Here is a 27,709-nt window from a genome sequence, read left to right on the forward strand (position 1 = left end):
CGCTCGCTCGGAAACCTGCCCCGCCAGCTGCCATGGCAACGGCCGGGCATCGAAGAGCGTTGCCTCAGACCAAGCGCGAGGCCCGGTGAGCGCGTCATCGGATTGCGCCCGCTCCGTGATAAAGTCGGCGACGACCGAAGAGGGGAGGGGAAAAAAGAGAGAGAGAGACACCGTGGCAGGCATGAAGGGGCTGGGCGCTCTCCTTCGAGTGGCGCTTGCCGCTGTCCCTGCCGGAGCCCGCCAGTTCCGCACCGCCTGCCCTCGGCCCGCCTTCGCCAAGGAACTTTTCCTGGGCCGCTTTCGGAAGGTGAGGCTCGTCGGCTGACCGGGCAGCCAGTCAGCCTCGTCCCTTCTGGGAGCTCCAGAGGCTACCGTGGCCCTCTCTCTCTCACCCAGGCCCGCTCATGCCGTCCGGGCGCCGCGGACCTTCTGTGTTCTCAGGAAGCAACTTTGCTTTCTCCTTTGAGTGTTGGCTAGGGACAGGGAGAACCAGACTCACGTCATCCTCATTGCGCCACGGAGCTTGCTGGGTGACCTTGGGCCAGTCACATGCTCTCAGCCTCACCTACTTCTAAGGAGTAGAAAAGGGCCAGAGTCCAGCAGCACCTTAAAGACTCACTAAAATCTTTTCTGGTAGGGTATGAGCTTTCGTGAGCCACAGTGTGAGCTGTGGCTCACGAAAGCTCCTACCCTACCAGAAAATATTTTTGCATTTTGCGTTTAGAAAGCTGTGGCTCACGAAAGCTCCTACCCTACCAGAAAATATTTTTGCATTTAGAGAGCTGTGGCTCACGAAAGCTCCTACCTTACCAGAAAATATTTTTGCATTTAGAGAGCTGTGGCTCACGAAAGCTCCTACCCTACCAGAAAATATTTTTGCATTTAGAGAGCTGTGGCTCCCGAAAGCTCCTACCCTGCCAGAAAATATTTTTGCATTTAGAGAGCTGTGGCTCCCGAAAGCTCCTACCCTGCCAGAAATTTTTTTTGCATTTAGAGAGCTGTGGCTCCCGAAAGCTCCTACCCTACCAGAAAATATTTTTGCATTTAGAGAGCTGTGGCTCCCGAAAGCTCCTACCCTGCCAGAAAATATTTTTGCATTTAGAGAGCTGTGGCTCACGAAAGCTCCTACCCTGCCAGAAAATATTTTTGCATTTAGAGAGCTGTGGCTCCCGAAAGCTCCTACCCTACCAGAAAATATTTTTGCATTTAGAGAGCTGTGGCTCCCGAAAGCTCCTACCCTGCCAGAAAATATTTTTGCATTTAGAGAGCTGTGGCTCCCGAAAGCTCCTACCCTACCAGAAAATATTTTTGCATTTAGAGATCTGTGGCTCACGAAAGCTCCTACCCTGCCAGAAAATATTTTTGTGAGTCTTTAAGGTGCGACTGGACTCTTGCCCTTTTCTACTACTGCAAGCAGACTAACACAGGGCTACCCACTGTGAATTTTCTACTTCTCAGGGTTGTTCTGAGGATAAAATGCAGAAGAGCGGAACAGTGTACACCACCTGGAGCTCCTTGGAGGAGTGATGAAATAAAAAAAGTAATAAATAGTCTTTTTAAAAAAAGATGTTTTAAAGTAAAGGAAATGTTTTGAAGCCCTGACCTGGATGGCTCAGGCTACCTCGATCTTGTCGGGTCTCGGAAGCCGATCAGGATAGGCCCTGGTTAGTATTTGGATGAGAGACCACCAAGGAAGTCTAGGGTTGTAATTCAGAGGCAGGCAATGGCTAACCACTTCTGAACATCTCTTGCCTTGGAAGCCCTGTGGGGTTACTATAAGTTGGCTAAAACTTGACAATACTTTTTACCACCAAGATTTTGAGGGACTGGAAGCTTATGTAGTTAAAACTTCTGATCTTTTTCCCCTCTGACATTCTGTTTTTTATTTTTAAGAATAGGCAGTTTGAGTTTGTATTTCTTCCTAAGTGACCAAGTAGTGATACTGTTCTTATATATGTTTTGTAGAACATGGTTTGTTTTTTCTGTGTGGTGAAACAGCTGACATCAATGTTGGGAGCATGTTTTACAGCCTGCTCTGTTATAATGTAGACTAGGTTTTTCCCCATTGTTTTTTTTTTATAGAGTGTTGTACTAAATGGAAAACATATAAACGTTCCATTCCTACTCTGCAAGACTTTTTTCAAACTTACACTCCTGTTGTGAAGATGCTACACTTTCCCTTTTGTATCACTGATGCTTCTTGGTTGATGATTGAGCCATCATCTTTAACATATTGGTGCCCCACACCAGGACAAGCATGTGTAGTGTACCTGTTGCTGCTACAGATGGATGCCAACACAGTGTAGTAGCAACATGGTAGCTCCTGGCAGCAGTCATCCACACACACACACAGTCCCCCACAGGGCCTTTTCCAGTTTTCTTTAAATTACCCAGCAGTTAATATTATTATATCCATATAATGTTATTATGTGTTATGTTATCTGAATTTCGTTAGAAAACAGTAAGCATTTAGTTCTTTCACTGTGGAGACACACCTCTGCAATAAAAGAGACTAGACCTTTTTAATATATAATAGAAGCAGGGGATTGAGAAGAATTGGCTCATATTGAGCCAAGCCCTGCCCGCTGTGGTTAAATGGTTGAAAGTGAATAAATTGAAGCTGAAGCTAGGCAAGATGGAAGTAATCCTGGTAGGAAAGTGTGAGGTCTTTTCTCTTTTGTTGGGGTTCAGGTGACCCTTACTTACTCAATTAAAAGCCTAAGGGTTTTACTGAAACCAGTGTTACAGCTGGAGAAGCAAGTTAGCGCAGCTACAAAAGTGCATTTTTCCAAATTAGTTTAGCCTGGAAGATAGCCCCAAACCCTAGCAGTTGGAGGTGTCTCTTTTATCGAATAGAAATTCTTTTATTACTCAACAAGTACCGGTAGCCAGAAACCTGCTAGCTGCATTAAGGATACATGAACTGTTTGTATGTGTTCCTAGATAAGACTACTGACAATGTTTAATTAATTGGAAAATAGTTGAGACAACAAAAGGAAGTTTCCTCAGGGTTATTTTTCTGGAGCATCAACTCAACATCTCCTAGTTGCCCGTTTTTTTTTTAGTTTTCCCTTGCTTTACTGTGATCTGTCCCAACTCTGGTTTGATGCAGTATTTTCAGAAAAATCACGATCAAAATCCCTTTGTGTGTGGTATGGGCTAGAAGGTGTCACCTACGTAGGCACTATTTTTCTTGCATGAGCAGCAAGAGCACGTGAAAAATTGCCAGTCCAGGTGGTATTAGCAATTGAGGTTGTTGATGTTTGATATGAACTGTTGCCTTTTATGTTTCTCTGATGTGAGCCCAGTACACTGCTATCCCTGAAATAGCTGATTTAAACTGAAAGAATAATCCCGAGAGGATCATAGTAAGTGAAGCAAACAATCAGTATTTAAATGGCAGACTTTTAACAAGGTTTCTTTGCTGCCAGGTGTACATCTTATTACTTGCAATGGATTGGTCTCTGGTTCCCTAAAGATTTTCCTTCTTCCAGGAAGAGGTGAACAGAAGATCCCAGTGTGTGTCAGTTGTGTCAGAATTAACAGTATTTTTGACTGCGTCTTGTCACCACTTAGTGGTGGTGGACCAAAGTGGCATACATGCCACTATTCTTTTTAAAAAAAATATTTGCATTGTCTCGTCTACCATATTGTACTTTAAGCTTCTTTGGTGGCCAGTCCAAAGCAGAGAGAGTTGAGGGGCTACTCAGCAACTTCTATAGATACAGCTTCTGAGAGGGAAGAAGCTACAGGAAAATTTAAAAATATGTGTGAAATATGTAGGGCAGTTGCCAACTTCTGTCCAAATTAACTCCCATCTGTAGAGTCACTTGGTTCTGCTTTTGCCCTCTCTCCTGCTGACTTTTTTGGAAATAAAATTGGAATGGCAATTTTTTTCCTTCTCTCCCTTATTCATAAAGGGTCTCAGTAAGAAAGAGATTAGGGAGCAGCATCAGGAGTAGGCATAAGAATGGAGTCAGATGGTATACTTAAAATGATAGCTGCAAATTCATCTACAGATTCTAGAGTGAGGTAATTATATATGAAAAGTTCCCTTCCCCCTTTGAGATTAGCTAGTAATTGAAGTCACAGGCTTTAGGAACAGCTCCTTGAGAAATGCCTGGAATTGAGTGACAGCACATTTTGTTTGGTAAAGCTCCCTGTGTATTAAGTCCAATGTGTAAACCTTTTAAAAAAGTTATTTTTCTAATCCTGTTAAAATCTGTCATTGTAGGAGGAGGTTTTTCCTTATCCTGAGATTAGCAATGAAGAATTGGAGGAAATTAACCAGTTTGTAGGGCCTGTAGAAAAATTCTTCAGTGAAGAAGGTATTTTTTCATAAGGATTTTATGTGTTTGCTTGTGTAAGCTATATTATTAACTATAAAACTTTGCAGCTTTTATTTATAGTGTGTTCCAGTGCCTGTAATCCTTGTCCTACTGCATTGTTTAATGGAGGTCTTTACTGTTTTATTGAATTTCTTTTCAAATTTTGTAATCTGTCGTGAATCTTAGTGGGAAATACAGAGTGTAAATGAAATTAACAAAAATAATAATGATACAGCTTGTTACTGCACATATACTTGATTTCTCATTGCATTATTACTCAACCAAAAGAAGAAAATATCACGTCTTTCAGGGTTAAGAAGTTTAACTATCATGTGTAAACAGCTTCTGAGCATTTCTTCTTAAAATATGTTTGACTGCTTTTTTCTGTGAAGCGTTCGTTGCATTTGTCTCATGGTAATGTGGACGAGATGATTGTCCAGATGTCTTCCTGTCGTGATGCAGTTGGATGCTAAAGTAACTTGCTTAAATGATGTTGCCTGGCTTTGTTCCACTCCATGGAAGGTCAATACTTTCACTGATTTATGAGTTGGTGTTGGGATTAGATGGCATGAGAAGCAATTGAACAGAATGGTGGGCAGCCCATTCCTGAAGAGGGAAGTAGATCCACAATGGCCAGGAGCAGAGCAGCCACACCACCTCTACAGAGGCTTCCCGAAAAGACATTTTAAATGTTAAAAAATAGAATTAAAGAATATGGCCCCATTGAAAACAGCGAGGCTGCACCACCAAAAAAGGTAGCGCAACAACTCTGCTGCAAGAGGGGGTGCTCCCAGGGTGAAAGGGACTAGGAAGCTGCCTAAAGGTGGCTCCGCCCCCAGGACCTCCTCAGGAATGACCCCCCATGCTGGCGCGGGCTTTCCCTTCCAGGAAATCCCTACTGGCATGGCTGTACGGGTGGCGGGGGTCAACGCAGCTCTGCGGCTCCCCAACACTGGTGAGTTTGCACTCTCGCCATTGTAGGTGCCACTTTATTCCATGATAAGGTAGCAGCTATGCTGGTGCAGGGTTATGCCAGCTCCTAAGGAGCTTACCACACCTTTCAGGAATGCAGCCTTAGACCTCTTTTGGGGTGTTTGTTGGTCCTTAGTAGCAAAACATTTTTTAAAATTATCTGATTCCTGTAAGAATTTACCTCCGTACATAAGTTTTAGCTAAATTAACAAAGTACACCAGTGCTCTTTTTAACCAGCTGTGATTATACTTATTCTTTTTCAGTGGATTCTAAGAAAATTGACCAGGATGCTAAAATTCCTGAGGAGACGCTTAATGGACTAAAGAACCTGGGGCTTTTTGGCATACAGATTCCAGAGGAATATGGTGAGTTAATACACAGACTGTAGAGCTCTGCAGTTCTTATTCAATCTTCCAACATGAGGGATTGTTTACTGTTCTTTCCTTGTTTGGTGGGGCACGACCCTTGTTGGCATCTCATCAAATCAAACACAGTAGCATTGACACTTCAGAAAGACGTGCTCTTAAACTGAGTTGCTTCGAGTTACCATCTTAATTAAACATCTGTACTTAAATATACATTTAAAGTGGCACACTGTTCCCCAAGTGCAAACTGATGCAAACCTTCAGAAGAAGCACCATGCACTGTAACATTCTGGAATGCTCAAGGTGCCACTAATGAACAAATGGTCTTCAGCATCTGAATATTGTCACATATAGAAAGCTACCACATCAGGAAGAAGGCAAGGCTAGAGCACTTCTCCCCAGTTTGATAACTTTCATTGTGCACAAATTTTGACCTGTTATAGAGAGTGGGAAAATTAAAACATATCCCTTCTGTGCATTATATGGTGAGATCCAGGAACAGTGTACTATTCCTGTTTTCTGACTAGTGGAAGTAGTCATAGTGTAAGTTAAGGTAGTGTCTTTTCTCAAACTGATATCTGAGCTCTGTGTGACCGTGGTCTTGGTATTTTCTTTCCTGACGTTTCGCCCGCTGCTGTGGCAGGCATCTTCAGAGGAGTAACACTGAAGGACAGTGTCTCCTCTGAAGATGCCTGCCACAGCTGCGGGCGAAACGTCAGGAAAGAAAATACCAAGACCACGGTCACACAGCCCAGATAACCTACAAGAACCAATGAACTCTGACCATGAAAGCCTTCAACAATATTTTGATATCTGAGTATTGCAGAATTATAGAATTGCTTTAATGAAGAAATAATAAATTTCTGTGTTGATAAACACCTTTCACATTCAAACCTATCGTCTGCCGTGTCCCATCACAGGTATTGTATTACCAGTGTAGCTCATTAAACTATGTTTTTATTCAGAATAATCCTCTTGACAAGTTGTATAAAGCTTCAAATGCTTTTTTAAGGGATGCTAGTAATCCGGTTCTGGGGCAAGCTGTTTTTGCGAGTGGAAGAAAATATCTATATATACCTTTGGTTAGTTGACCTAAGTGGGTCTTTCTATTTCTCTTCTATTTAGAAAGATATCTTTTAATACTGGCACAATGAAGCGACAGTTGATAGCAACACAGCCCTATAATCCGATTGGGTTTCAGATGTGGGGCTGGAATGCCATAGGCCAGTGGTGGCGAACCTATGGCACGTGTGCCAGAGGTGGCACTCAGAGCCCTCTCTGTGGGCACGTGCGCCGTTGCCCCAGCACAGAGTTCGCCTGAGTTCGTTACGAGAAAGCCAGAGGGACGCGGGGCTGGGCTGCTCCCCTCCCCACGTGCGCCTGAGGGCATTTCTCACATCACCCGCCCCTCTTCCCAGCAGCCTAATGGGAGCGCTTCCTCCCTCTCCTGTCACATGCAGCAGGGCGGCTTACATGCGGCATGAGGGTGTGGCACGGACGGCAGCCTGTTGAGTCTGTGGTGAAGGTGATTCCCATAGTAGGGTTGGAGAGGAGCTAGGTTGGAGGGGAGCATAGCTCACAGTGTGAAATAGCTGGAGGGGAGCAGAGGGCTCGGGCCACACCGCGGGCTTTGCAGCGCCTCCCACCTTTTAGTGAAATCCCCCACTTAAAGAGGAACACCCACTTACCCAGCATGTAATTAACATGTTCAAAAGCATGCCAAATGCATACTTTTACCTTTCAATAAAAAGTTGTTTGTATCATTGAAAGCTCTGTTATTGTATTTTTCTTTTAAGACAAAAGATGTGAATGTATGAGTTGTTTTTTTCTAAACTAAAACCTCAGTATTCAGGTTAAATTGCCATGTTGGCACTTTGCGATAAATAGATGGGTTTTGGGTTCCAGTTTGGGCACTCGGTCTCCTAAAGGTTCGCCATCACTGCCATAGGCACATGCTTTAAAAAAAATGTATAATAGATTCAGTTGATCAAAATACAGCTTCTCATGTGAGCAGTTTAATAGTTGAATGTGATTCCTTTTAACAGGTGGCCTTGGTCTTTCAAATACAATGTATGCACGTTTGGGAGAAATTACTTCTCAAGATGGAGCTATTGCAGTAACGTTAGCTGCTCACCAGGCTATAGGACTAAAGGTAACTTTGCAGTTCTTAGGATCATGTTTATGCTGAACTCTGCAGTGTTAGTGTTTCAAGGCTACTCTTACATTTTCCCCCTAGATATATCCAGAGTTGTTGTAGTTCAGTGATAGGGAAGACCCCTGAAGGTAGTGAATAGCAGGTATATTAATAAGGTGTAAGTGGAATAAAATGTGAATGGAAGTTAAACAATAAAGGTGAAAGTTGCCCAGCCCATTTTTAGATTCCTCCAGATGTGCTGGTGTCAACAAAGTTCTGTGGCATTAAAGCCAAACTGAAGGACAATTCAGTTAATATTAAAGATAGCAGCTCTTGTAAACTGAAAACCATGTAAACTGCAAACCATGGCTCAGGTTAATTGTTCAGTTATTGAAGAATTGATATATGAACTTTTTACTGGTGTAAATTGTTTTGATTATGCTCAAAAGGAAAGCCTGGCTAAACACCAGAATCACTGTAACAACCAAATTGTTCAGAATTTGGTGCCTAATGAAAAATGCTTAAAATGAATGTGGGCGAGTACAAGCAACAACAGAAGCAAAAATGCTGGTGGTGGTTACAAAAAGGTTAAGGCTGACTTATGATCCTTAGTGCTGAGGTACTGGAAGTGAACATGGAGTGAGGGCGGGGTATAAAATGAATGAACTAACTAACCTTGGTTCCCCAGATCTCTGACCTGAATGAAGGTGATACAGCTGTTCGACTATGTATGTATATATAGTTAGTGCCCACTCATTGATTACAGACCTGAAAAATAACCCTTCTTTGTAACCAACTTTAAATCAAGGAGAATGCAAAAGGTCTTGCTTCTGAATGTCCGGGTGTGCAGCAATAAATGGCCCGTTTTGGTTTTATTGCAGGGAATCCTTATTGCAGGCACTGAAGAACAAAAGAAGAAGTATCTACCTAAACTGGCATCTGGGGAACACGTCGCAGCATTTTGTCTCACAGAGCCAGGAAGGTAATATGATAAAAAAATAAAAGAGTTGACAGTATTTTGCTGGCTTAGTGTAGTGGCTAGGAACAGAGTTACAAATCAGGTCTCCCTAATGTGAACTCAGTTGCTGGCCTTATGCAAGCCATATTCCACTTCATCTCACAATTTTCTGTATGGTGGTTGTAAAAATTGTAAGGTAATGCATGTGAATCCCTTTGAATATTCTAAAACACAGTATAAATGTTAATTCATATTATAACTTCTAGCAAGACCGTCATTAACAAGAAGTAAGCTGATGTTAAGGATGAAGGTCATCCCCTGTGCAAACACCGGGTCATTACTGACCCGTGAGGTGACATCACATCACAATGTTTACTTGGCAGACTATGTTTATGGGGTGGTTTGCCCTTGCCTTCCCCAGTCATCTACACTTTACCCCCAGCAAGCTGGGTACTCATTTTACCAACCTCGGAAGGATGGAAGGCTGAGTCAACCTTGAGCCAGCTACCTGAAACCGACTTCCGTCGGGATCAAACTCAGGTCGTGAGCAGAGCTTTTGACTGCAGTACTGCAGCTTACCACTCTACGCCACGGGGCTCCTTGCTACAAATACTTGGTGATAGACACATTCACTGTTCTTGCCAATATACACCTTCATATTCACTGCTAATTTGACTGAATGGATATATCAGTCTTTATATTTTTCTAATTTGTGATAAATCAAGGAACAGTGTCGCACTTTTGTGATGACGCATAGCTGATTTGAGTCAACCTTGAGCTGAGTCAACCTTGAGCTGGCTACCTGAAACCAACTTTCGTTGGGATCAAACTCAGGTCGTGAGCAGAGCTTTGACTACAGTACTACAGCTTACCACTTTGCGCCAAGCTGATATTACCAGAAGACTGTTACCATTCCTTAATCACAGATGATACCTGCATATATGTCATCCTTTACAATCCTTTTAATTATGGCTGAATGCTAATGCAGCAGAAGTAGAATCTAGTCTCCCCTTTTAAGCTTTCAAGTTGTGGGGGGGAACCTGCAGATGAAGATTTTCAAAGCGTTTGCCATGACTGTTTGCAAAAGCAATTTAAGAGACTGTTCAGAAAGTTGTTTGAGTAAAACGGAATTATTGGGATATTTAGCTCATTGTGGTGAAAATCTAAGGCTCTTGTTTATTTTTGTTTATTTCCTATTGGATTGAGTTATTTGGCTCGGTTCAAATGCTAACCTCTCGTTTTCTTGTTATGTTTCAGTGGAAGTGATGCTGCATCTATTCAGACTAGAGCAACTTGGAGTGAAGATGGCAAAAGTTTTTTATTAAATGGTTCAAAGGTACTTATATGCAGAAAAGAAAGATTATTTTTTCTTGTTGAAGGCTTTCATGGTCAGAGTTCATCGGTTCTTGTAGGTTATGGGGGCTGTGTGACCGTGGTCTTGGTATTTTCTTTCCTGACATTTTGCCAGCAGCTGTGGCAAGCATCTTCAGAGGAGTAACACTGAAGGAGAGGCACTGTCCTTCAGTGTTACTCCTCTGAAGATGCCTGCCACAGCTGCTGGCAAAACGTCAGGAAAGAAAATACCAAGACCATGGTCGCACAGCCCGCATAACCTATAAGAACCGATTATTTTTTCTGCTTGTCAATTTGACCAGGTAGTCTCTGAATAGTTCCTCTGCCTAATCCAGTTGTGTCTAAGGGAAAGCTAGTCAGAGAACAAGATCCAAATCCAGGGAAAACTGACCTGATTTAGAGGGATAACTGATTGCTAAGGTTAACATAGTAAAGAAGTGAAGTTTTCTGCTTGGGTATGGGATCTGTTCTCTGAGTGGTGACTATTTTTTTTCTGCTCAAGGGATCTTGTCCAGAAATCAAAAGCAGTCTGTACTAAAGTGTTTGGCATGGATTGGGGAGTGGGGGGCAGGGAATCTGTCACTCAATTCATATGTTTTATGGCATAAGCAAAAGCAGCATAGCAGTACCTCTTTCTTGTTCAATTGCAGATATGGATATCAAATGGTGGTATTGCAGATATTTTTACCGTGTTTGCAAGGACAGAGGTGGTTGACAAAGATGGTGCAACCAAAGACAAAATTACTGCTTTCATCGTAGAAAGAGCTTTTGGTGGGATCACTAATGGAAAGCCAGAGGATAAACTGGGCATTCGAGGATCTAACAGTAAGAACCACATTAAAAGTGCTTTGAGAAGATGCAGAGTTAATATTTTTGGGAAATGTTTGAGGAAATCAGATTCTTCTAATCAGCTGCATTTTGTCAAATCTTTGAGAGGGACTTCTTTCTCCATTGTCGGTTGGTAACATTGTTATTGTAATGATTGATGACCAGCTGTGGTTATAAATCTTTGTTTCTAGAGTTTCTTAGTTGCAAGACTGTCTTTGCTACTATCTAAACTTAAAATTTCCATCAATATGGCTAAGTCTCAATGTGGTCCCATCTGTGAATACTTAAATCTACAGATTGTGACCATGGACAGACAAGACAGATCTTTCTATAATCCTGAGAAAAGCCACAGGTTTACAGAAAAATCGGATATCTAAAAAATAAAAAATGAGGTGTTAACCCACACAAAATGATAAAAGGGGGCGCCTGTGCCCTTAAGAAATTGATGGCTTCAGTGTCTGTTGCTAAGCAACCACAACAGTAAAGCCAGGAGGAGGGGCAGGGCTCTTTCCCCAGCTGTTTTGATCTTTGAAGAATGTCTCATTGGAGCCAGGCCTGGCAGTATCCACTGGGCAAGTTGCTATCACATGACTTGCATTATTTATCCTTACAGTTCAACAGCAACCACTCCATAAAATTTCAGACTAGGATCTGGGAGACCCAGATTCGAATCCTGATCTGCTATGGAGGTTCTCTGGGTGACTTTGGGATAGTCACACACTATCTGCCTAACCTCCCTCACAGGGTTGTTGTGAGGATAAAATGGAGGAGAATGTTGTAAAGCTGATTTGGGTCCCCATTGTGGAGACAGGAAGGATATAGAAAACAGACTATAAATAACATAAATTAAATAGATAAATATAGCTGAAGATGGGGGTGGGGAGATTAAAGGTAGGTTGGTTTGTGGGAAGGAGATAATGAAGCAGGGAAAGGAGAGGATATGGGAGCTGCCAGAGGAAGGAAAAAGGAAATATTGTGGAGAGGAAATACAGGGGAAAGGTACCCCCTGCAAATCCTTGCAGGTTTCCTGGGAAGGGGTGCCAGGAGGAGGGAAGGGGGGAAAGCTGAAAGCAGAAGGACAAATAAAGGTGGGCTGGCTGGTGGATGGGAAGGAGAGAAGGAAGCAGGGAAAAGGGAGAGGCTACGGTGGCTTTCAGGGAAGGGGAGGGGAACATGAGATGCCCCCACTTGTGCATCCCTCCCTTGTTATATGTATAATTGTATAAAACTAGAAAGAATAAGGTAATGCAAGTGACTATCCTTCAGTGTCCCTCAACATCAGACCCAGTGGACCATCTCTCTGTGCTTGTTCTCTCTATGGCTTTAGAATGGTTTCAGACACAGTGGAGGTGCATTTCCTATCATAGTTAACTCATATTTTTCTGTATGGCACCTTAATGAAGGGCCCATGTTTCTACTTTGCATAACACATTGTGGGCATATTAATATTCTCCAAATAGAATATTATTTCTAGTCTGTCTATTTAACCTTCTAAGCAAATTAGACCAAATTAACCTTGTAGGAAGGGCTTAGTTTCAAGAGCAGACCAGGGGATTGCATGACTCTTTCCCACTCCTTTCTACCCATTAAATTTCAGTTTCTCAAAGTGATTTAGAAAGCATTCCTAAGCAGGCCAGGCCAGAAGTAAGTTCTGAGTTATTCAATGGAGATTACTCCTAGGGGAGTGTGTTTAGGATTGCAGCCTCTGTCCGAAGGAATTTAGGAGCATACCCTGCTTCATTTGAACATAGGTTGGCATCTGTTACAAGTAAAATCAAAACTGGGTTCAGGAGAAGCAGGAGAAACTGTGCATAGATGGAAAGAATCCAGGAAAGACAGTGAAGATTGGGTCTCATAGGTTTTTTATTCTGGTTTTAATGGGGGGGAGGGAATTACTATTATTTTAAGCTGTCCTGAACTGTGAGGAAAGGCAGGATGAAAATGTTTAAATAAATAATAGTATATTAATAAAAACAGTTCACTCCTAGCCATATCTGGTGCTAGAAATGAATTTGTGTTATATTTTAAACAGTGCTTCCTAAAATATGGCAATGTTAGTGTAACATTCTTTATTTTACAGCTTGTGAAGTGCACTTTGAAAATACGAAAATTCCTATAGAGAATGTTATTGGAGAAATAGGAGGAGGATTTAAGGTGAGATGCAGGAAATAACTGTTTACGCAGGCAGTAGAATAGTAGGTTGTGATAAACTTGAATTTCATGGGGGTTAGAATCTGAGTGAGTAATCATCCAAAGCAAACAGCTTAAAAGAGAGTTGAGAGAAAGTGGTTTGTTTGCTAGCCATGAGCTTGAGTACTTAAAAAAAAAAAGTGGTCACAGGCTTACAATATAATTTTTCCCCAGAACTGTTTTTCCTCATTTTACCATTTTCTAGTAGTACAAGAATGTCAATTTGAACATTTATCCCATTGAAAGCAATAAAGTGCACATAACATCCACACTTGGATGCACATTGGAAGGGTGATTGCTGGTAGGCAGAATTCATATATCTGTAGAAAATATAGTCAACTTTGAATGTCCCAGGGGAGTCAACAAGGGGATTTGACTAAAATATCTTTTGTAGCCTGCCTTTTCGAAGATGGTTAGACTTCTGAGACTTCCTTATTCAGATAGCTGGAGACTGTTAACTTCGGATTCTCTCTGAACCTTGGCTATATAAGACTCACCAGGGATGTCTTTCTGTCTAGTTAAAACACTGAAGCTGTGTAACAACCTCTTCAATGGGCATCCCCAGCTGCTCAACCTTTTATCCATAAGCACTCACCAGAGCCTAAGAATCCCTTGGAAGCAATGGGACTAAGGCAACTGGGAGTTGTAGCATTTCTCTGTTCCCCCCCCCCCCCCTATGGATAGATGTCTTAAATCATCTCAAGTCTTCAGGGTGTAGTGGGGCAGAAATGTCGATTGTTGGCATTAAACAAACAAAAAGAATTGTCACAATGCTCCTTAATGACTTCCAGTAATTGTGATTTCCTTATGCTTTCCAAAACATGAAACCTCTTCGTCTGTTATTGTGAGATGTTCAGCACTGTTCATTTCGTCAGCTAACCAGTTAATTGTATCACGAGTATAAATTAAATTCAACAATACTGGTCATTGACCTTACACTCATTTGCAGAATTGTAACTTGTTCAGGTTAAAGTTTAATCAACTGGGTCAGTTTTGTCTTCTGCATTTACGTTTACATTCTTTAGAGAAAATTGACAGTTTTTTATAATGGGGTTTGTTAATTCCTTATGGTTTGTTTTCATCTCATGTTATAGAGAACAGAGGCTCTCCCCAAAGTGATTGCAAGTGATTCCACAAAGAAGTATAGGAATCTTTTGGGAGAAAATAATCATTGTTCTTAGTGTTTGTTGGTGAATATGATATGCAGCGAATAAAGGGCTTCATGTGTAGCGGAACAGCAAATTGACAGCTGGGTCTCAAATAAAAGCAAGCCAGCTTGGTTTTAAAAAAAAAAACAAGTTTCTTGAATAAAGGCTGCTTATCTTCCCTGCAGGTTGCTATGAATATCCTAAACAGTGGAAGATTCAGCATGGGCAGTGCATCTGCTGGAATGCTTAAGAAACTGATAGGTAAAACTAAGCATGATGTGTTCCTGGATAGGATGAAATTTCTGTATTGGTTCTGTGTCTACAGAAGAGAATTTTGTATTCTGTGCACAGATTAACCTACCACACAGGATGGTTGTGAGGGTGAAATGGAGGAGAGAAAAACCATGTATACTACCCTGAGTTCCATGGAGGAAGGATAAATAAAATGTTATGATTCCTTCTTAACTGCATCACAGAGAAATTGCACAAAATCCTTCCGTAGTATTACCTTCCATACTTCAGGGCAAGATTTTTGTAACATACATGCCTTGTTATTCACTCAGTAAGAGTAAAAAACGGCATTAGTGTGTATGTCACATAGCATCTTTCCTTAAAATCTGGAATATGATGCTATTTCCCTGTTTCTAGGGTATTTTCCAAACTGGAGGAACATGCCATGGAATATAGATAACTGAAGGTGGTCTGGAGGGGAATGAATTACATTACAGTTCTAAAGGTAGTCCACAATAAATTGCTGTATTCCATAGGCCTTGCGGGCGTAAGCCTTTTCCTTTTTTAGGATCCCTTAAAAACATTTGAGATATGTTTCATGGGTCGTGAAGGGCAATAGTGGGTTGTCCACGTTGTTGCAGGGATATATCATGGGAGATTTATATAATTGCAACTGCAAGATTGATAAGTTGTGTACTGACGTTTTGCATAAAATGTATCTGAATGAATGCTAGAAATCTAAAACCAGTTAACAGCTGTGGGTAGGAAGAGACAACATGGATAAGCGGGGGAAAGAGGACTACATAAATCTTCCAGAGAGTAGAAAAGCGTTTTTTTTTCCTGTATGTAATGCTGCAGAGAGTATATTAAACAGAAAAAACTATTGCCAGAAGTAAGAAGTCTGGTGGGAAGGGCACAACTTACTATGGACCATTTGCCTCTGGATCATCAAGTAAATAGATACGTACATTTCCCTTTCTCTGAGAGCTAATGCACACTTTATATGGCAAAAGTCCTTCCTGAGTTTACACTGATGTTTATATTATGCTTTTACTCTCCCCTTTCTTCAAGGAACACAGAGCAGCATACGTGGTTCTCTATTCCCCCCCGCCCCCCCCCCCACAACAACCCTGTACAGTAGCTTAGATAGAAAGAGAGTAACTGGTTGAAGATTAACCGGTGAGCTTTTTTAATAGCTAAATTGTAAGGACCCTGCCCCTTCCTCCTACCGAGATCCCTCAGCTAACGCCTCTCCTCAGGAACCAGTTTGGGTAACAAAGTGGTCTTGATCATAGTCATTCACTAGATCATGCTGGTATTTGCAGTGACAATCCTTGCAGCTTTGAAGTGGAGGCTAACATTTGTAAAACTGCAATGGCAGGGAGCCCCATTTGGCTAGTATTGGTCACTGTGTTAGAAATGTGCGTGTTTTATATTTTGGAATGTTTACTACTGCAAACACCAGTGAACATTTAGCAAAACACTTAATGCACAAAACGTGGGTGCAATCCATTTTCACTTTCCATATATAGCTAGTAGATTGTGTTCTCCTCTGCATCCTGAATTATACTTTTCCAGGGGCAATGCTGTTTAATTTCTAGCACTGCTTACAGTGCAATCCTATTCTCATTGATATCAGTGAGTTTAGACTGGAGAAACCCTGTGCAGAGTTGCACTGTTGGTGTGGTTAATCTGTGATTTGCTTGCTTTGTTCATTCTGTAGAATAGTACATTATAAGTCAGTTCCCCTAACTCTCTATAGATGCTGTTTTATTTATCATAAAGAATTTTCCCACCTGATCAAAGGGTTGCTGTTTCGGTATAGGAAGCCACATCAAATGTCATGAATATGTATGTACCGTTGTTATTCCAGTGATGGTACAAGTATGTCAAAGGCAGATACAGACACTGTCCTAATGAAGGCATGAGATTCAGCACATAAAAATAGTGGACGGGGGACTTGAAGAATTTGGAAATATTTAAAAAGATGTACATTTTTGGAATTTTATTGCCTGATTAACTTCTTACACTCTTCTTTTTTATATAAAGAAATGACATCAGAGTATGCTTGCACAAGAAAACAGTTTAATAAGAAGCTAAGTGAGTTTGGATTAATTCAGGTAACTGAGAAACCGTGGTTTTCAGCTATTTTTTGCTCAGTTCAGTATAGATGTTTTTCATCTTTTGTTTGGTTTATATGTCATCAATATAGAAGTGTGTAGCACTGGTTTAAAACTGTAAAATTTACATATCCTTGAAAGTCATGAATAAAATAAATTAATGATTTCTTCATAAAGTTTGAGGAGGGGGAAATGTTCCAAGTGGCAAATATTTTAGGTTTAAAACATAAACTACTATTAAGCATCCTGCATTGTATTGATTTTCTGAACTGTAATTGCCAGATCTCCAGAAGGTTTAAAGATGAAGGGTGTTTCATTGAATTGTTGCTCTTTTATCAGGAGAAAATTGCCCTTATGGCTCGGAAAGCATATGTGATGGAAAGCATGGCATACCTGACTGCAGGATTGATGGACCAACCAGGAATTCCAGATTGCTCGGTTGAAGCAGCCATGGTTAAGGTAAGTTTTTTCTGAAATATTGGCATAAAGCTACAGGTATCTGTGCAAAACTTATTTATTTACTTTACAGGCAGCCCATTCCTGAAAGTGGGTGGGGGACACCTGCACCACGGTTATGGATGACACAGCTGAGCCACCTCCTAAGAGGTTTGCTGCACCCCAGACATCTCCACAAATTTGGCATTTTAAACAGAATAACAGTGAGGCAGGCATCTGTGTGGGCACGCTGGGGTGGAGGGAGCGGAGCCAGGGACTGGGATGCCATAGAGGCATGTGGCCACCGGGGGGGCACAGGGGGTTGGAAGCATTAAACGGGGTGGACACGCCCTCCTGCACCCCTCAGGGCCAGGGGGTGGGCACTGTAGGTCAGGAGAAGGGCGGGACTTGGCAAAAGAGGACAGAGGATGGCTCTGCCCCTCTCCTGGCCCCAATGAAGTGCAGCAGAGGCCATGAGAGGGGCAGGAGAGAGCTGGGGGGGGGGTTGCCCTGGCCATGCACCAGGGGACTGTAGCTGTCCAATACCAGTAGCCCTGGACGCAACAGCAGCCACCGGGGGGATGGGTCCATGACCAAAGACCACTTGCCAGTCCCAATCCCCCATCCCATTCTGCGGGTGCAACCCCCAAAACGCTTGTCAGCCCTGCATGTCAGATGGCAAAGTGGGCTGGGCAGAGGCTGGGGTGAAAGAGGGAGGGCCAGAGCCGCAGGGTTGCAGGAGATCAACCAGCTCTTGCCCTGTGAGGTGCACCTGTGCCACTTATGGTGGCTCTCTGTGCCCCAGCAATGGGGAGTTGGGTCTCCCAACTCAGAAGGCACCAAACCCCAGAGAGAAAGGTGGGTTCCTGGGAACAGGCAGCCCACTGGCATGGGCAACTATTCCCCCAGGGTGACACTTGACGCCCCCATTCCGTTCTAGATGGCCACCCCCCTTGATTGGTGGGTGCCTCTCAAACTGTGCTGCAGCCCCTCCCCTTCTTTGGTGCAATGCGAGATACTACCCTCCTCTGGGAGGTGTCCCACAGTGCTGAAGATGAGGTTGGTTAGCCAACCTACAGGTGGTGGTTGGAGAGCACCTGGGTTTACAACTGATCTCTGGGCACCAGTGATCAGTTCCCCTGGAGACACCTGCGCCCACCATGCCGGGTCAGAATTCCAAATGTACCCACAGGCTCAAAGAGGTTGGGGACTGTTGACTTGGATGACTCCAAGGATAGAAGGGACTGGTTCCCTTATACTCTGACAGTTTAAAAGAGGCTATGGTGGCTCTTTCTGCAATAATAATTTGGATTACTTTGTTACCGGCAGGTGTTTAGTTCTGAAAATGCATGGGTTTGTGTCAGTGAAGCTTTACAAATCCTTGGTGGCCTTGGCTACATGAAAGATTACCCATACGAGCGCTATCTCCGGGATTGCAGGATACTTCTAATTTTTGAGGCGAGTATTACCACTCCTGTTTTATAAATTCATATCCAGTTTTAGTCAACTAGCAAAAAGCTGGGGAAGACTAACATGATTCCCTAATGGCCACTTGCGTGTCAACAGATCTCTCCCCCATTCCAGACACTGTCCTGTGTTTGATACCATTTGTTATGAGGTAGTTGCCATGACGTATAGATTGTGGAAGGTGGCTCTAGCTCGTTGGCCATGCATAGGATGTCAGGGTAACAGCTGCTCTGTAAGTCAGCACTTGCTCCATCACAGCAGCCAGAAAGCACACCATTTGGACTGGCACTCCTGGTATGTCCCAAAACGACATCTGTGCATTTCCCTTTAGTCATCTGTGTTGGCCCGTTCACTTTGGAAACATTTTGTCTCGGTCGTAGGAACAAAAAAAAAAGTTGCAGTAGGAACCCGTTTAAGATGTGTTTTGCTTACTGACTTAATTGGATTCATAGATGCAGAGCAGAGTTAGGATGAGATATGCAGAAGCCAGTGGACTAAGCTGGTCTTGTGCAAAACTTAATCAGAAGAACTTTGTAAGCCTTTTGCTGTAGCTGCATAAAACGAGATTAACCCTTTAGTGAAGGCATGTGATTGCAGTCAGGAAACAGCCGCAGCTAATAGAGAGTTCTGATATGAGAGAGAAGGACCAGTGCTGAGCCCTCTCACTTTAGTTTCCTCAGCTCCAGCTTCATTCCAGCTTTTCTTCTGGGAGAATAGTAAATGGGGGGAGATGTCAAATATTCTGTGGACTGAAGTTTTCATATTTCTGTATTTACTAGTAACTGAAACCTGGAAGAGGCTATCTGGGAAGGCTGATTCCATGTGGAGCCTCTGTTAGACAGTGTTTGGCCATCAGGTTCATCAGACCACTTTCATCGATTAGTTAGTATCGGCAACTCTAGCATGGCTCTGAAAGCTCTCAAGGGTGTTTGCTGCCGAGTATAATATTGTTTATAATTAAAAGCTAATAAGTAAAGTGCATCAGTTTTACTTGGCATACCCAGTCAATGTATATAATAATTTTAATTAGCTAGTTGTTCAGCCATCTGTTCACTTTGAAAGGTTTAATTGCCATAGCAACACCTGCTAAAAGTGTAGTTCTCTCTTTGTCAGAATTTTATTATATCTTTTAAAACCGAACCCTGTTAAATTGTGGGCGCTTTGCTTCTAGGATTTTATGCAGGTGTCCCGATTGTTCTTTCAGCCTCTGAAGAAGGTTTCAGAATATGTATGTTGCCTGCTTTACGCATAAATTACATAACTTCTTGAGGTGTACCATAAGGGGAAAAAAAGAGCTGTGATGGCAGCTTTGTAAAACTGCTATGAGCTTTCTCTTTGCTTACCAGATAATTGCAGACTGAGAACTGTTACTGTGTCACAGCCGTCTGTGAATGAGGAAAGGGTTAATTTCCAAACCAATGTTGCTGTTCCTTCCAAAATGGTGTTCTATATCATTAATTTCAATAAAAAGTCTTAAATATAATTATTTAATAACTGCCATGTTACTTGAAGAAGGATTGGGGCTGAAAGGTAGTTTGTGGAGTCTAAGTTTTAGGAAAGCACAATTGTTTAAAAAATACAGAACACCTTTTCTGCTTGCAATGGGTTACATTCGGTCAACCACAAGATGAGTTAGTTGTGGAAGGGAATCTTTGTTCCTTTCCACTGCAGTCCTTCTACACCTACAAAAAAGGTGCTCCTGAGAATTGGGGGATCCCCAGGATGGATGTGGAATGTGGCATGTGGGAGGGGAGACACAATAATAAGGAGAAATTAGAAGACACACTGTTTTCTCTGTAGTGTGACCCCCCCCAAATGGCTTGCAACAGAAAAAAGAGATTGCATAAACCAATAAAAAATAAAAGCAGCAGCTGACATCTTGGGATGGTCCTGGATTCATATACTGGCTCCTCCAAAGGCCTGGGCTATGAGCCAGCGGCTAAGACACAAAGGGCCAAGAGCTTTTTGGCTGTTGCCCTTTGGTTTGTGCCCGAAGACTTGTAGCTTGGGTGTGGCCAGAGGCACATGAACAGGAGGCAGACCCCCCCAAAAAAAATATTCAGCAAGATGGTGCAACCAGTAAAGATATTTGTCCACTCTTTCCACCTCTGCTGTTTGTGGTTCGTTGGATTTCTGTTACATGCTAAGTAAGGCAGGAGTTTTAATTTTCAGTTCCCATTTTTGAGGAGAGCATGAGTAAATCTGTGATTATTTTTTTTAATCCTTGATGAATAGTTGGCCACAGTGAGCATTGCAATTACAAAGCAGCATTTAAAGGGGCGGGTCTTGATTTAAGCTTAGAGGCTGCTGGTGTAGAGATTCCCAACAGGAAAGTATGGGTCCAGCCAGCAACGAACCTCAGGCAAAACTCCGATGCATAAATGACCAACCTGTGCTAAATGTGAGACCCTTCATCTTTGTCTAAAGTTGGCAAGAAGCATCTTTGTCTAAAGATGTACTCTTTGTACCTCTGGTGCATTTACTGCTGCTTTAGCAAGCAAATATTTGCTTGAACTTGGCTTTCCGGGGGGTGGGGGCAGGCTAGCATTCTGAACCTTCCAGCCAGCACATCAGAAACCTTATCAGATGACCCTGGTGAAGACCTTGTAGTAGAGGACTGGCTGTTGAGCTGGCCACAACAAGCAAGGGCTGTATTCTGCTGTGTCATTCTGCTGTGGCATTCCAGGATGCACAGCGTTTGTTTGCGGGGTGGGGGAAGCTTTCTAAAACTACCATATCCCAGATGTACTATGGAACGCAAAAAAGGGACCAAAAGCATTTTAGGTGTAGCTTGTACTGAAGTGAAAAACCAGGGTCTGTGCTGCACCACTTCAAACTTCAGGTGAGGGCTCACATGATTAGATGTTCTTCCACATAAAATGCTCCTCCATAAAGAAGAATCTAGCTTTTCCTCCAATATTTAGTTTTCTGTTTGGGAGGAGGGGATTTTTTAATTACATGATCCGTCTTGCAATATGAAATGGGACAGCTCCACACAGAAGGTGACTATCTCCATGGGAGGACCTTCTACCGCAGGGTAGTCTTTTAAGATGCCTGCAAATATTTGGACACGATGTTAAAAACCCCAGAGAAGTCCCTTTCCTTTCTAGAACTATTTACCCAATACGCTTTCTCTCAAAATAGTCACCTGATTCAGATTTTCCCTCAGCCTGCCTCTTTTCCCACACACTTGTTGCCTGGCCTTTGCTTTCCACCTCCTGCCCCAAAATAAATATTTTTTACACCTCCCCCGCAAGTCTGTCCTCATTTTCTTACCCTCCAGTGTGTTGGAATTGGTGGTGAAATTTTACCTTTCCTAAAGTGACAATGCATCTGGAGCCGGCCTGCTTATCTCTCCCATTCTCAAACAGTTTCCTTCCTAGATAGAAGCATAGTTAGTTATGCTCACTGTACTGGAATGACTGAACCAGTACAAGTGCTAATTTGCTTAACAGAACTAGAGAAATAGCCACTTTCTGCCACTGCGAATGATCGCTGCACTTTTCCTGGTTACGTTTGAATTTGCATAATTACATTTCGTCTGATACTTCCTGCATTTCATGGCCTTTTGACTTCTTCCTAATGGGGACCCAACACATACATCTGACAAACAGGGCTCTACTCCATGCTGGAATAAAATCTCGTTAGTCTTTGAAGCGCTTCAAGACTCCTATTTTTGCACCCCCTAGTGGCAGCTGCCACTTATTATGCACGATTTGTACCATCTCCACCTTCCAACTGAGTAACAACTGCTTTTCAAAAAACTTGAACAAAGGTAGACTTTGTCCTGCCAGTGGAAATTCTGAAAATATCTATATCTTCAGATGAGTTTCAGTAATCAACAGAAGGAAAAATTCAGTCTGCTAGAAAAATCACTATTCGCTAAAATCAGCCTTTCTCATGCAGTTTTTTTCAAATGTGTACAACTCATGCCCTACAGAATTCACATGTCATGTTTCATGCTGGTAAGGCATATTGTCTCAGTATAAATAATTAAACTGATTTTAACGGAGGATGTTTCATGTCTTAATTGCAGGACAACTCCCATGCTTCTGTGATGATAAGGGTTTTCATTCTTACAGTCTTCTAACCGCAACTCCTTCAGGAAGTTGTAACAGTTCCATGTAAATAACGGGTTGGCAAATTCATTCTCAGATGGCCTAAAGAAAATCTTTCCTCTTTCAGGGAACAAATGAAGTTCTACGAATGTATATTGCTTTGACGGGAATGCAGCATGCAGGCAAAATCTTAACCGAAAAAATCAAGTATGTCCAGTTTGTAAACAAGCCTCATAGATTACTAACTGTTAAATACAAAATGAAAATTATTAGAAGGTGGGAACAGATATAGAAGGGAGGGTTGAATTAAGATTTTGTTAAACGTTAATTTCTAATGCAAATTAGAAATAACTGTTCTTTCATTTTAATTGTATAAAAGCATTGCATATATTCCTTATTTATTTTGATACGTTTATGTAGTTTCTTTCTGCTTTTGCATTCAGGGTGGTTTACAGTTCAAGATAACTGCCAACACTATAACACACACAACACATAAAGCAAATGGGCCTGGAAAAAAAGATGCCAACTAATAAATATGGGTACAAACTCTTTTAAAATAGAAATTAAAGAGAGCATACATAAAATAGAAATTAAATAGAGTTGTGTGCTCGCTACAAGTTTCCTGTTTAGACTTCCCTAAGAAATGCCACTGAAGAGATGTTTGTACTATCTGGTAAATTAATTTCAGTTGCTGTGTGCATTTCTTGTTTACATATGCAAGCCTTTTTGAAATCAGCATAGGTTACACAGCAGCAGTCGTCCTGAATATTTTGAGATTGGCTGCCATCTCTTGATCGCACTAGTTGGAAGATATGAAGGCATCAGGATGTAGCCTGGCCATGCGACTCTTACGCGTCGTTAATGTGCAAGCAGTAGTGGCGTGTGACGCACCTCAGCCCAATGGACGAGTTCAATGAGTCCCTGTTGCCATTGCTGTATGAAGAGTGGGGATAATCTTGTACAAATGAAAAGTAGTTGGAGTAAAGTTGGGGGGAAATTAGTTTGCCATTAACCTATACAAATGAACTATTTCCAGGAGAAAGATTAATTAATTGGAGAAATGGTCTTAAGTTTGAAGCCGCCTGTATATTTTTAATCCTACAGGGAAATCAAGAAGGGAAATGTGGGCATGGCATTGGGAATGTTTGTGAACAGGCTCCGTGACAGCATGGGCCGAAAAGTAGATTTAGGACTTGTTGGTAAAGGTGGAGTAGTACATCCCAGTCTGGAAGTAAGTAATGCTTGCGTGTGTTGTAATACAAGAAAGGCTGATTTTTTATTTTCCAAAACAATGTTTCTCGAAATACTAGGTTTGGGATTTTTAGTGCCAGTTCAGTGTCAAATTCCTCCATGAGATCATGTATGCAGGTACATATCTGGGTTGACAAACGCTAGCATGAGCTAGGCTATACATACTGTGTGTAGCTCCCCTGCACATATGTCTGCATTCCTCCACAGGATTGTATACCACATCAACTATCACGTGGAATTTGTCACTGTTAAGTTATCCATAAATTAAATGAAACAAAATTAGGTTTGTGTTTGTTTACTGGTCTGTTTTCCTCCCCCTACTGTTCTAAAAGGAAAGCACGTTTATAGAAATTTGCTATAAAGCATAATATGGATCAAGCATAACGCTAAATGGTCATCTCTACTATAGTATAACACATGGAAATATCCTACTGCATGTTTTGTTAACACAGCATGCCAACTCCTGAGACTACGGAGCAACTAGAAGGCCCACAGTCTAATCCAGGTTCTCCCCACTCTACCCTAAGTTGTTGATTTATCAGCAAGAGGAGATAAGGAAGTATTTGAGAATTCAAACATGCTGAGCATTACTTTGTTTTCCTCTGCAGGAAAGTGCCAAAAAACTTGAGCAGAATGTGTACTACTTTGGAGTGACAGTAGAAGGCTTGCTGAGAAGGTTTGGCAAGGTAACCTGAATCCCTGCTACTGAAGAAGTGAGGTCTGACTCACAAAAACTTATGTGGGAATAAACTTCTTGAAGGTGCCACTTGACTAACACAGCTACCCTTCTGAAATGTCTCTCAAAAATAATGAGTTCTGCTTTGGTCTTACAGTAACTCCAGGTGTAAAGTGCATACTGGAAAAACTCTCTTCAGACCCAATAAATAACCTTTCATGGTGCAGGGTACCATAGAAAAAAACATACCTAAATATCATGTGTCAGAAAGAGAAAATCAGTTTGTATTCATGCAGCAATCTGAATGGTAGAGCAGCATCAAGCATCTCGTAAAAGAAAGAGTACAACAACTTTTGCTCATTAATCTTTTGAAGCTGGCTGTACTGTTCATTGGGCAATTTAGCAGTTCAGAATGATGACTGACTAAACTATTGGGTGTGCATTTTCTGTTTTGTTTCTTGCCAGACTATTGTGGATGAGCAACTGGTTCTAAAAAGAGTGGCAGACATCCTTATTAATCTGTATGCAATGACAGCTGTTATTTCTAGAGCTAGCCGATCCATCAGTATTGGTTTGCGGAATCATGATCACGAGGTGAGTGCGGCCGGGGTTTCTGTAACTGTGACTAATGTGGCAATCAAACTTTTCAACATGAATGACAGTGTATTAAGCAAACGTGTAGAAATTTAGAATTCCTTTTGCGGGTACTGGAATACCTTCATTTGTACTGTTTTTTAATGCAGCATGTGTCCTGTCGCAAAAGCATCCTATGGACAAGCAGATTCTGTTATTATTTCAGTTCAGAGAAAATGTAAATTGTGTAAATGGTGCCCATAATCCAAAGACGGTGCGTACTGAATACCTGACAGGATGAGGCCAAACAGAGGAGGTCAGCTGCCATCAGGCCTCACTTTGGAGCTGATATTGTTTATTATATAGCTTACAACCAATTAAAAACACTAGGCCCAAAAATTAGGCCGATCAGTTGAAAGACTCTAAAAAGATAATTGCTAATTTAACATACATGGTTGATGATCGTAAATATATGTAAATGACTAATAGACAATCAAACGCGTTTCAGCCTATGGGCCTTTTTTCTTCAGTGGTCATACATACATTTCCATACTTTACAAACATATCCTGAAATACTTATAAAGGTATGCTGAAAAGTAATTTTCTGAATGGAGGGGGGAGGAAAGAAATAAGAGAAAATTTATTACTCATCTGTATCAGCTTTATGTTCTCCTAGTAGAACCTAAAACAATCAAGTATAAATACTAACATATGCATACCAATAAGATGATTGTACAACATACAACTTGTTTACATTGCTCAGAATTTGGTTTTACATCATAAAATAGTAGATAGGTGAGTAAATTATGGAGGGCTTCTTTACGAAATTTGCAGTCATTCAGTAATGTGGGTAATGTGGCATAATCAGGCTCGAACTGCACTGAAGACAAGGGTTTAAAATCAGTTTGATCTCTTGTCAAATGTCTTTCACTGTGTGGGAGAAAAAATATCTGTGAAAAAAGAGACATGGTTGATTTCTGTTTACTAGGCATATACCAAGGTTTATCAAGGACAGAAGCTGAATGGGTAGAGCTTGCAAGTTCTCTGGTTCTTGATTTGCACACCCTGATTATGAACAGATAATATTACAGAGAGTTACATTTTAATAATGTATACAAAGTAGTATTTGAGCCATTAATGTTTTAACTTGCTTTCTAGGTGTTACTTGCAAATATTTTCTGCACTGAAGCTGGTTTCCAGAATAATTATGCAATGGCACAGTTAGAAAAATGTAAGTGTTACAATGTTGCCAATTACCAACATTTTTAATTGCCTGCTTTGGTAACTAACTAAAGGTTTAAAGAGTACAAATAGTAGGCGTTCAGTACTATTGCCACAGTTCCCTTTTCTTCAGTGGAAGAGAGCATTGTTGTGTGGACTACTACTACCTTTGTTTCAGTCATATTGCTATGCTAATTAGCTTTGCTTGGTCATCATACTTCCTGCAGAGGAGAGATGTCTGAGAGAGAGGAACAAGGCAGTATGAAGAATGGATCGTTTTTCTTCTAAAAGTGTATCTTACTGAGGATCTGATCTTGCCCTCTTTGTTTTCCCATCTTGAGCACCACAAGATGCTTTGTATTCCCATCTTGAGCACCTTGGAGTTCTCTCTTCATGTCCTGCCAGTGCTATAGGAGAAACGGTTGTGAAGCCACCCACACTAGATGGGTTCAAGATTTATCACACTATCATGTGAGATGTTTGTTACCCCCCTCCCCATATCACTGCCCACCTCTTCTATTCTGGGCATCAAAGCACTGGTGGAGACTATCTACCAGGCATTGTGGCCTGTATCCCCTATTGGCAATCATAAGTTGAGTTCCCTCCTCTTTGCAAAAGCAGCCTCTGGAAAGTGGGTTTTACAGCAGGCTGTTCAAATAATGAGACATCCCCACTCTGGGTTTAATACAGCTTGTTCCTACACAGGTATACACTTCTCCGTTGAAAATAAAGAATGCTAGATTTATCATAAATTTGTTCTCTTCAGTGAATGCAGGGTATCCTATCCGGCTTTGTAAGGAAAGTCCTCCTGTTGAGGATTGGACCACAGTCCTATCTGTGGAAGAGTCTGGGCAGAGGAACCTATTCAAGAATAACTTTATTCTGTCTGTATCACAAGTAGTTCCGTTTGGGTGAGAGGGTCTTCTGGTATCCATTAAGGATCTAGCTGCCAAAGCAAGACTTAATAAGTTGCTCATTCCCATAATTAGTGCTAATATGGCAGATGCTAGTATCAGCTGAACAGCTTGTGTTTACAGGTTTGGGTTTTAAAAATTTTGTTCTTTCAGCACTGGCTCTAAACAAACTGTTGTGTTTCTATTATCGATAGATGCTCCTGAAAACTTGGATGACAGCATTAAAAAAGTGGCAAAGCAGGTGCTGGAAAAGAGATCCTATATCTGTTCCCATCCACTTGACAGAACGTTCTGAAGGTGGGAATGATGACAGGATTGCAGTCTGAAGTACCGCTTACTACATAAGGGCCAAATGTCTCATAGAATACAGTACCAGGTCCTTGTTTTGCTCTTGGTCATGAGGCAGAATGGACAGCTGACAATTTGTGTATGAGGAATGCTTTCACAAGATGTAGTGCAACTTTTATAAATGTTCAGTTTATAGGC

At 41.7% G+C, this 27,709-nt stretch overlaps 1 protein-coding gene across 1 annotated transcript; it reads left to right on the forward strand.

The window, feature by feature from the left end:
• The first annotated feature begins 178 nt into the window (after positions 1-178).
• ACAD9 (acyl-CoA dehydrogenase family member 9) lies at positions 179-27,542 on the forward strand. The gene is made up of 18 exons (XM_056861639.1): positions 179-307; positions 4,235-4,328; positions 5,565-5,666; positions 7,712-7,818; positions 8,682-8,782; positions 10,016-10,094; positions 10,762-10,936; positions 13,020-13,093; positions 14,463-14,538; positions 16,558-16,628; positions 16,968-17,087; positions 18,393-18,521; positions 22,716-22,795; positions 23,693-23,819; positions 24,448-24,525; positions 24,981-25,109; positions 26,247-26,319; positions 27,418-27,542. Exons 1-18 carry the CDS (start codon positions 182-184, stop codon positions 27,516-27,518), a joined length of 1,842 nt encoding a protein of 613 aa, XP_056717617.1. The 5' UTR covers positions 179-181; the 3' UTR covers positions 27,519-27,542.
• Positions 27,543-27,709: the final 167 nt, after the last annotated feature.

Source organism: Euleptes europaea, chromosome 1 (genome assembly GCF_029931775.1).
Source record: "Euleptes europaea isolate rEulEur1 chromosome 1, rEulEur1.hap1, whole genome shotgun sequence".
Taxonomy (NCBI): domain Eukaryota; kingdom Metazoa; phylum Chordata; class Lepidosauria; order Squamata; family Sphaerodactylidae; genus Euleptes; species Euleptes europaea.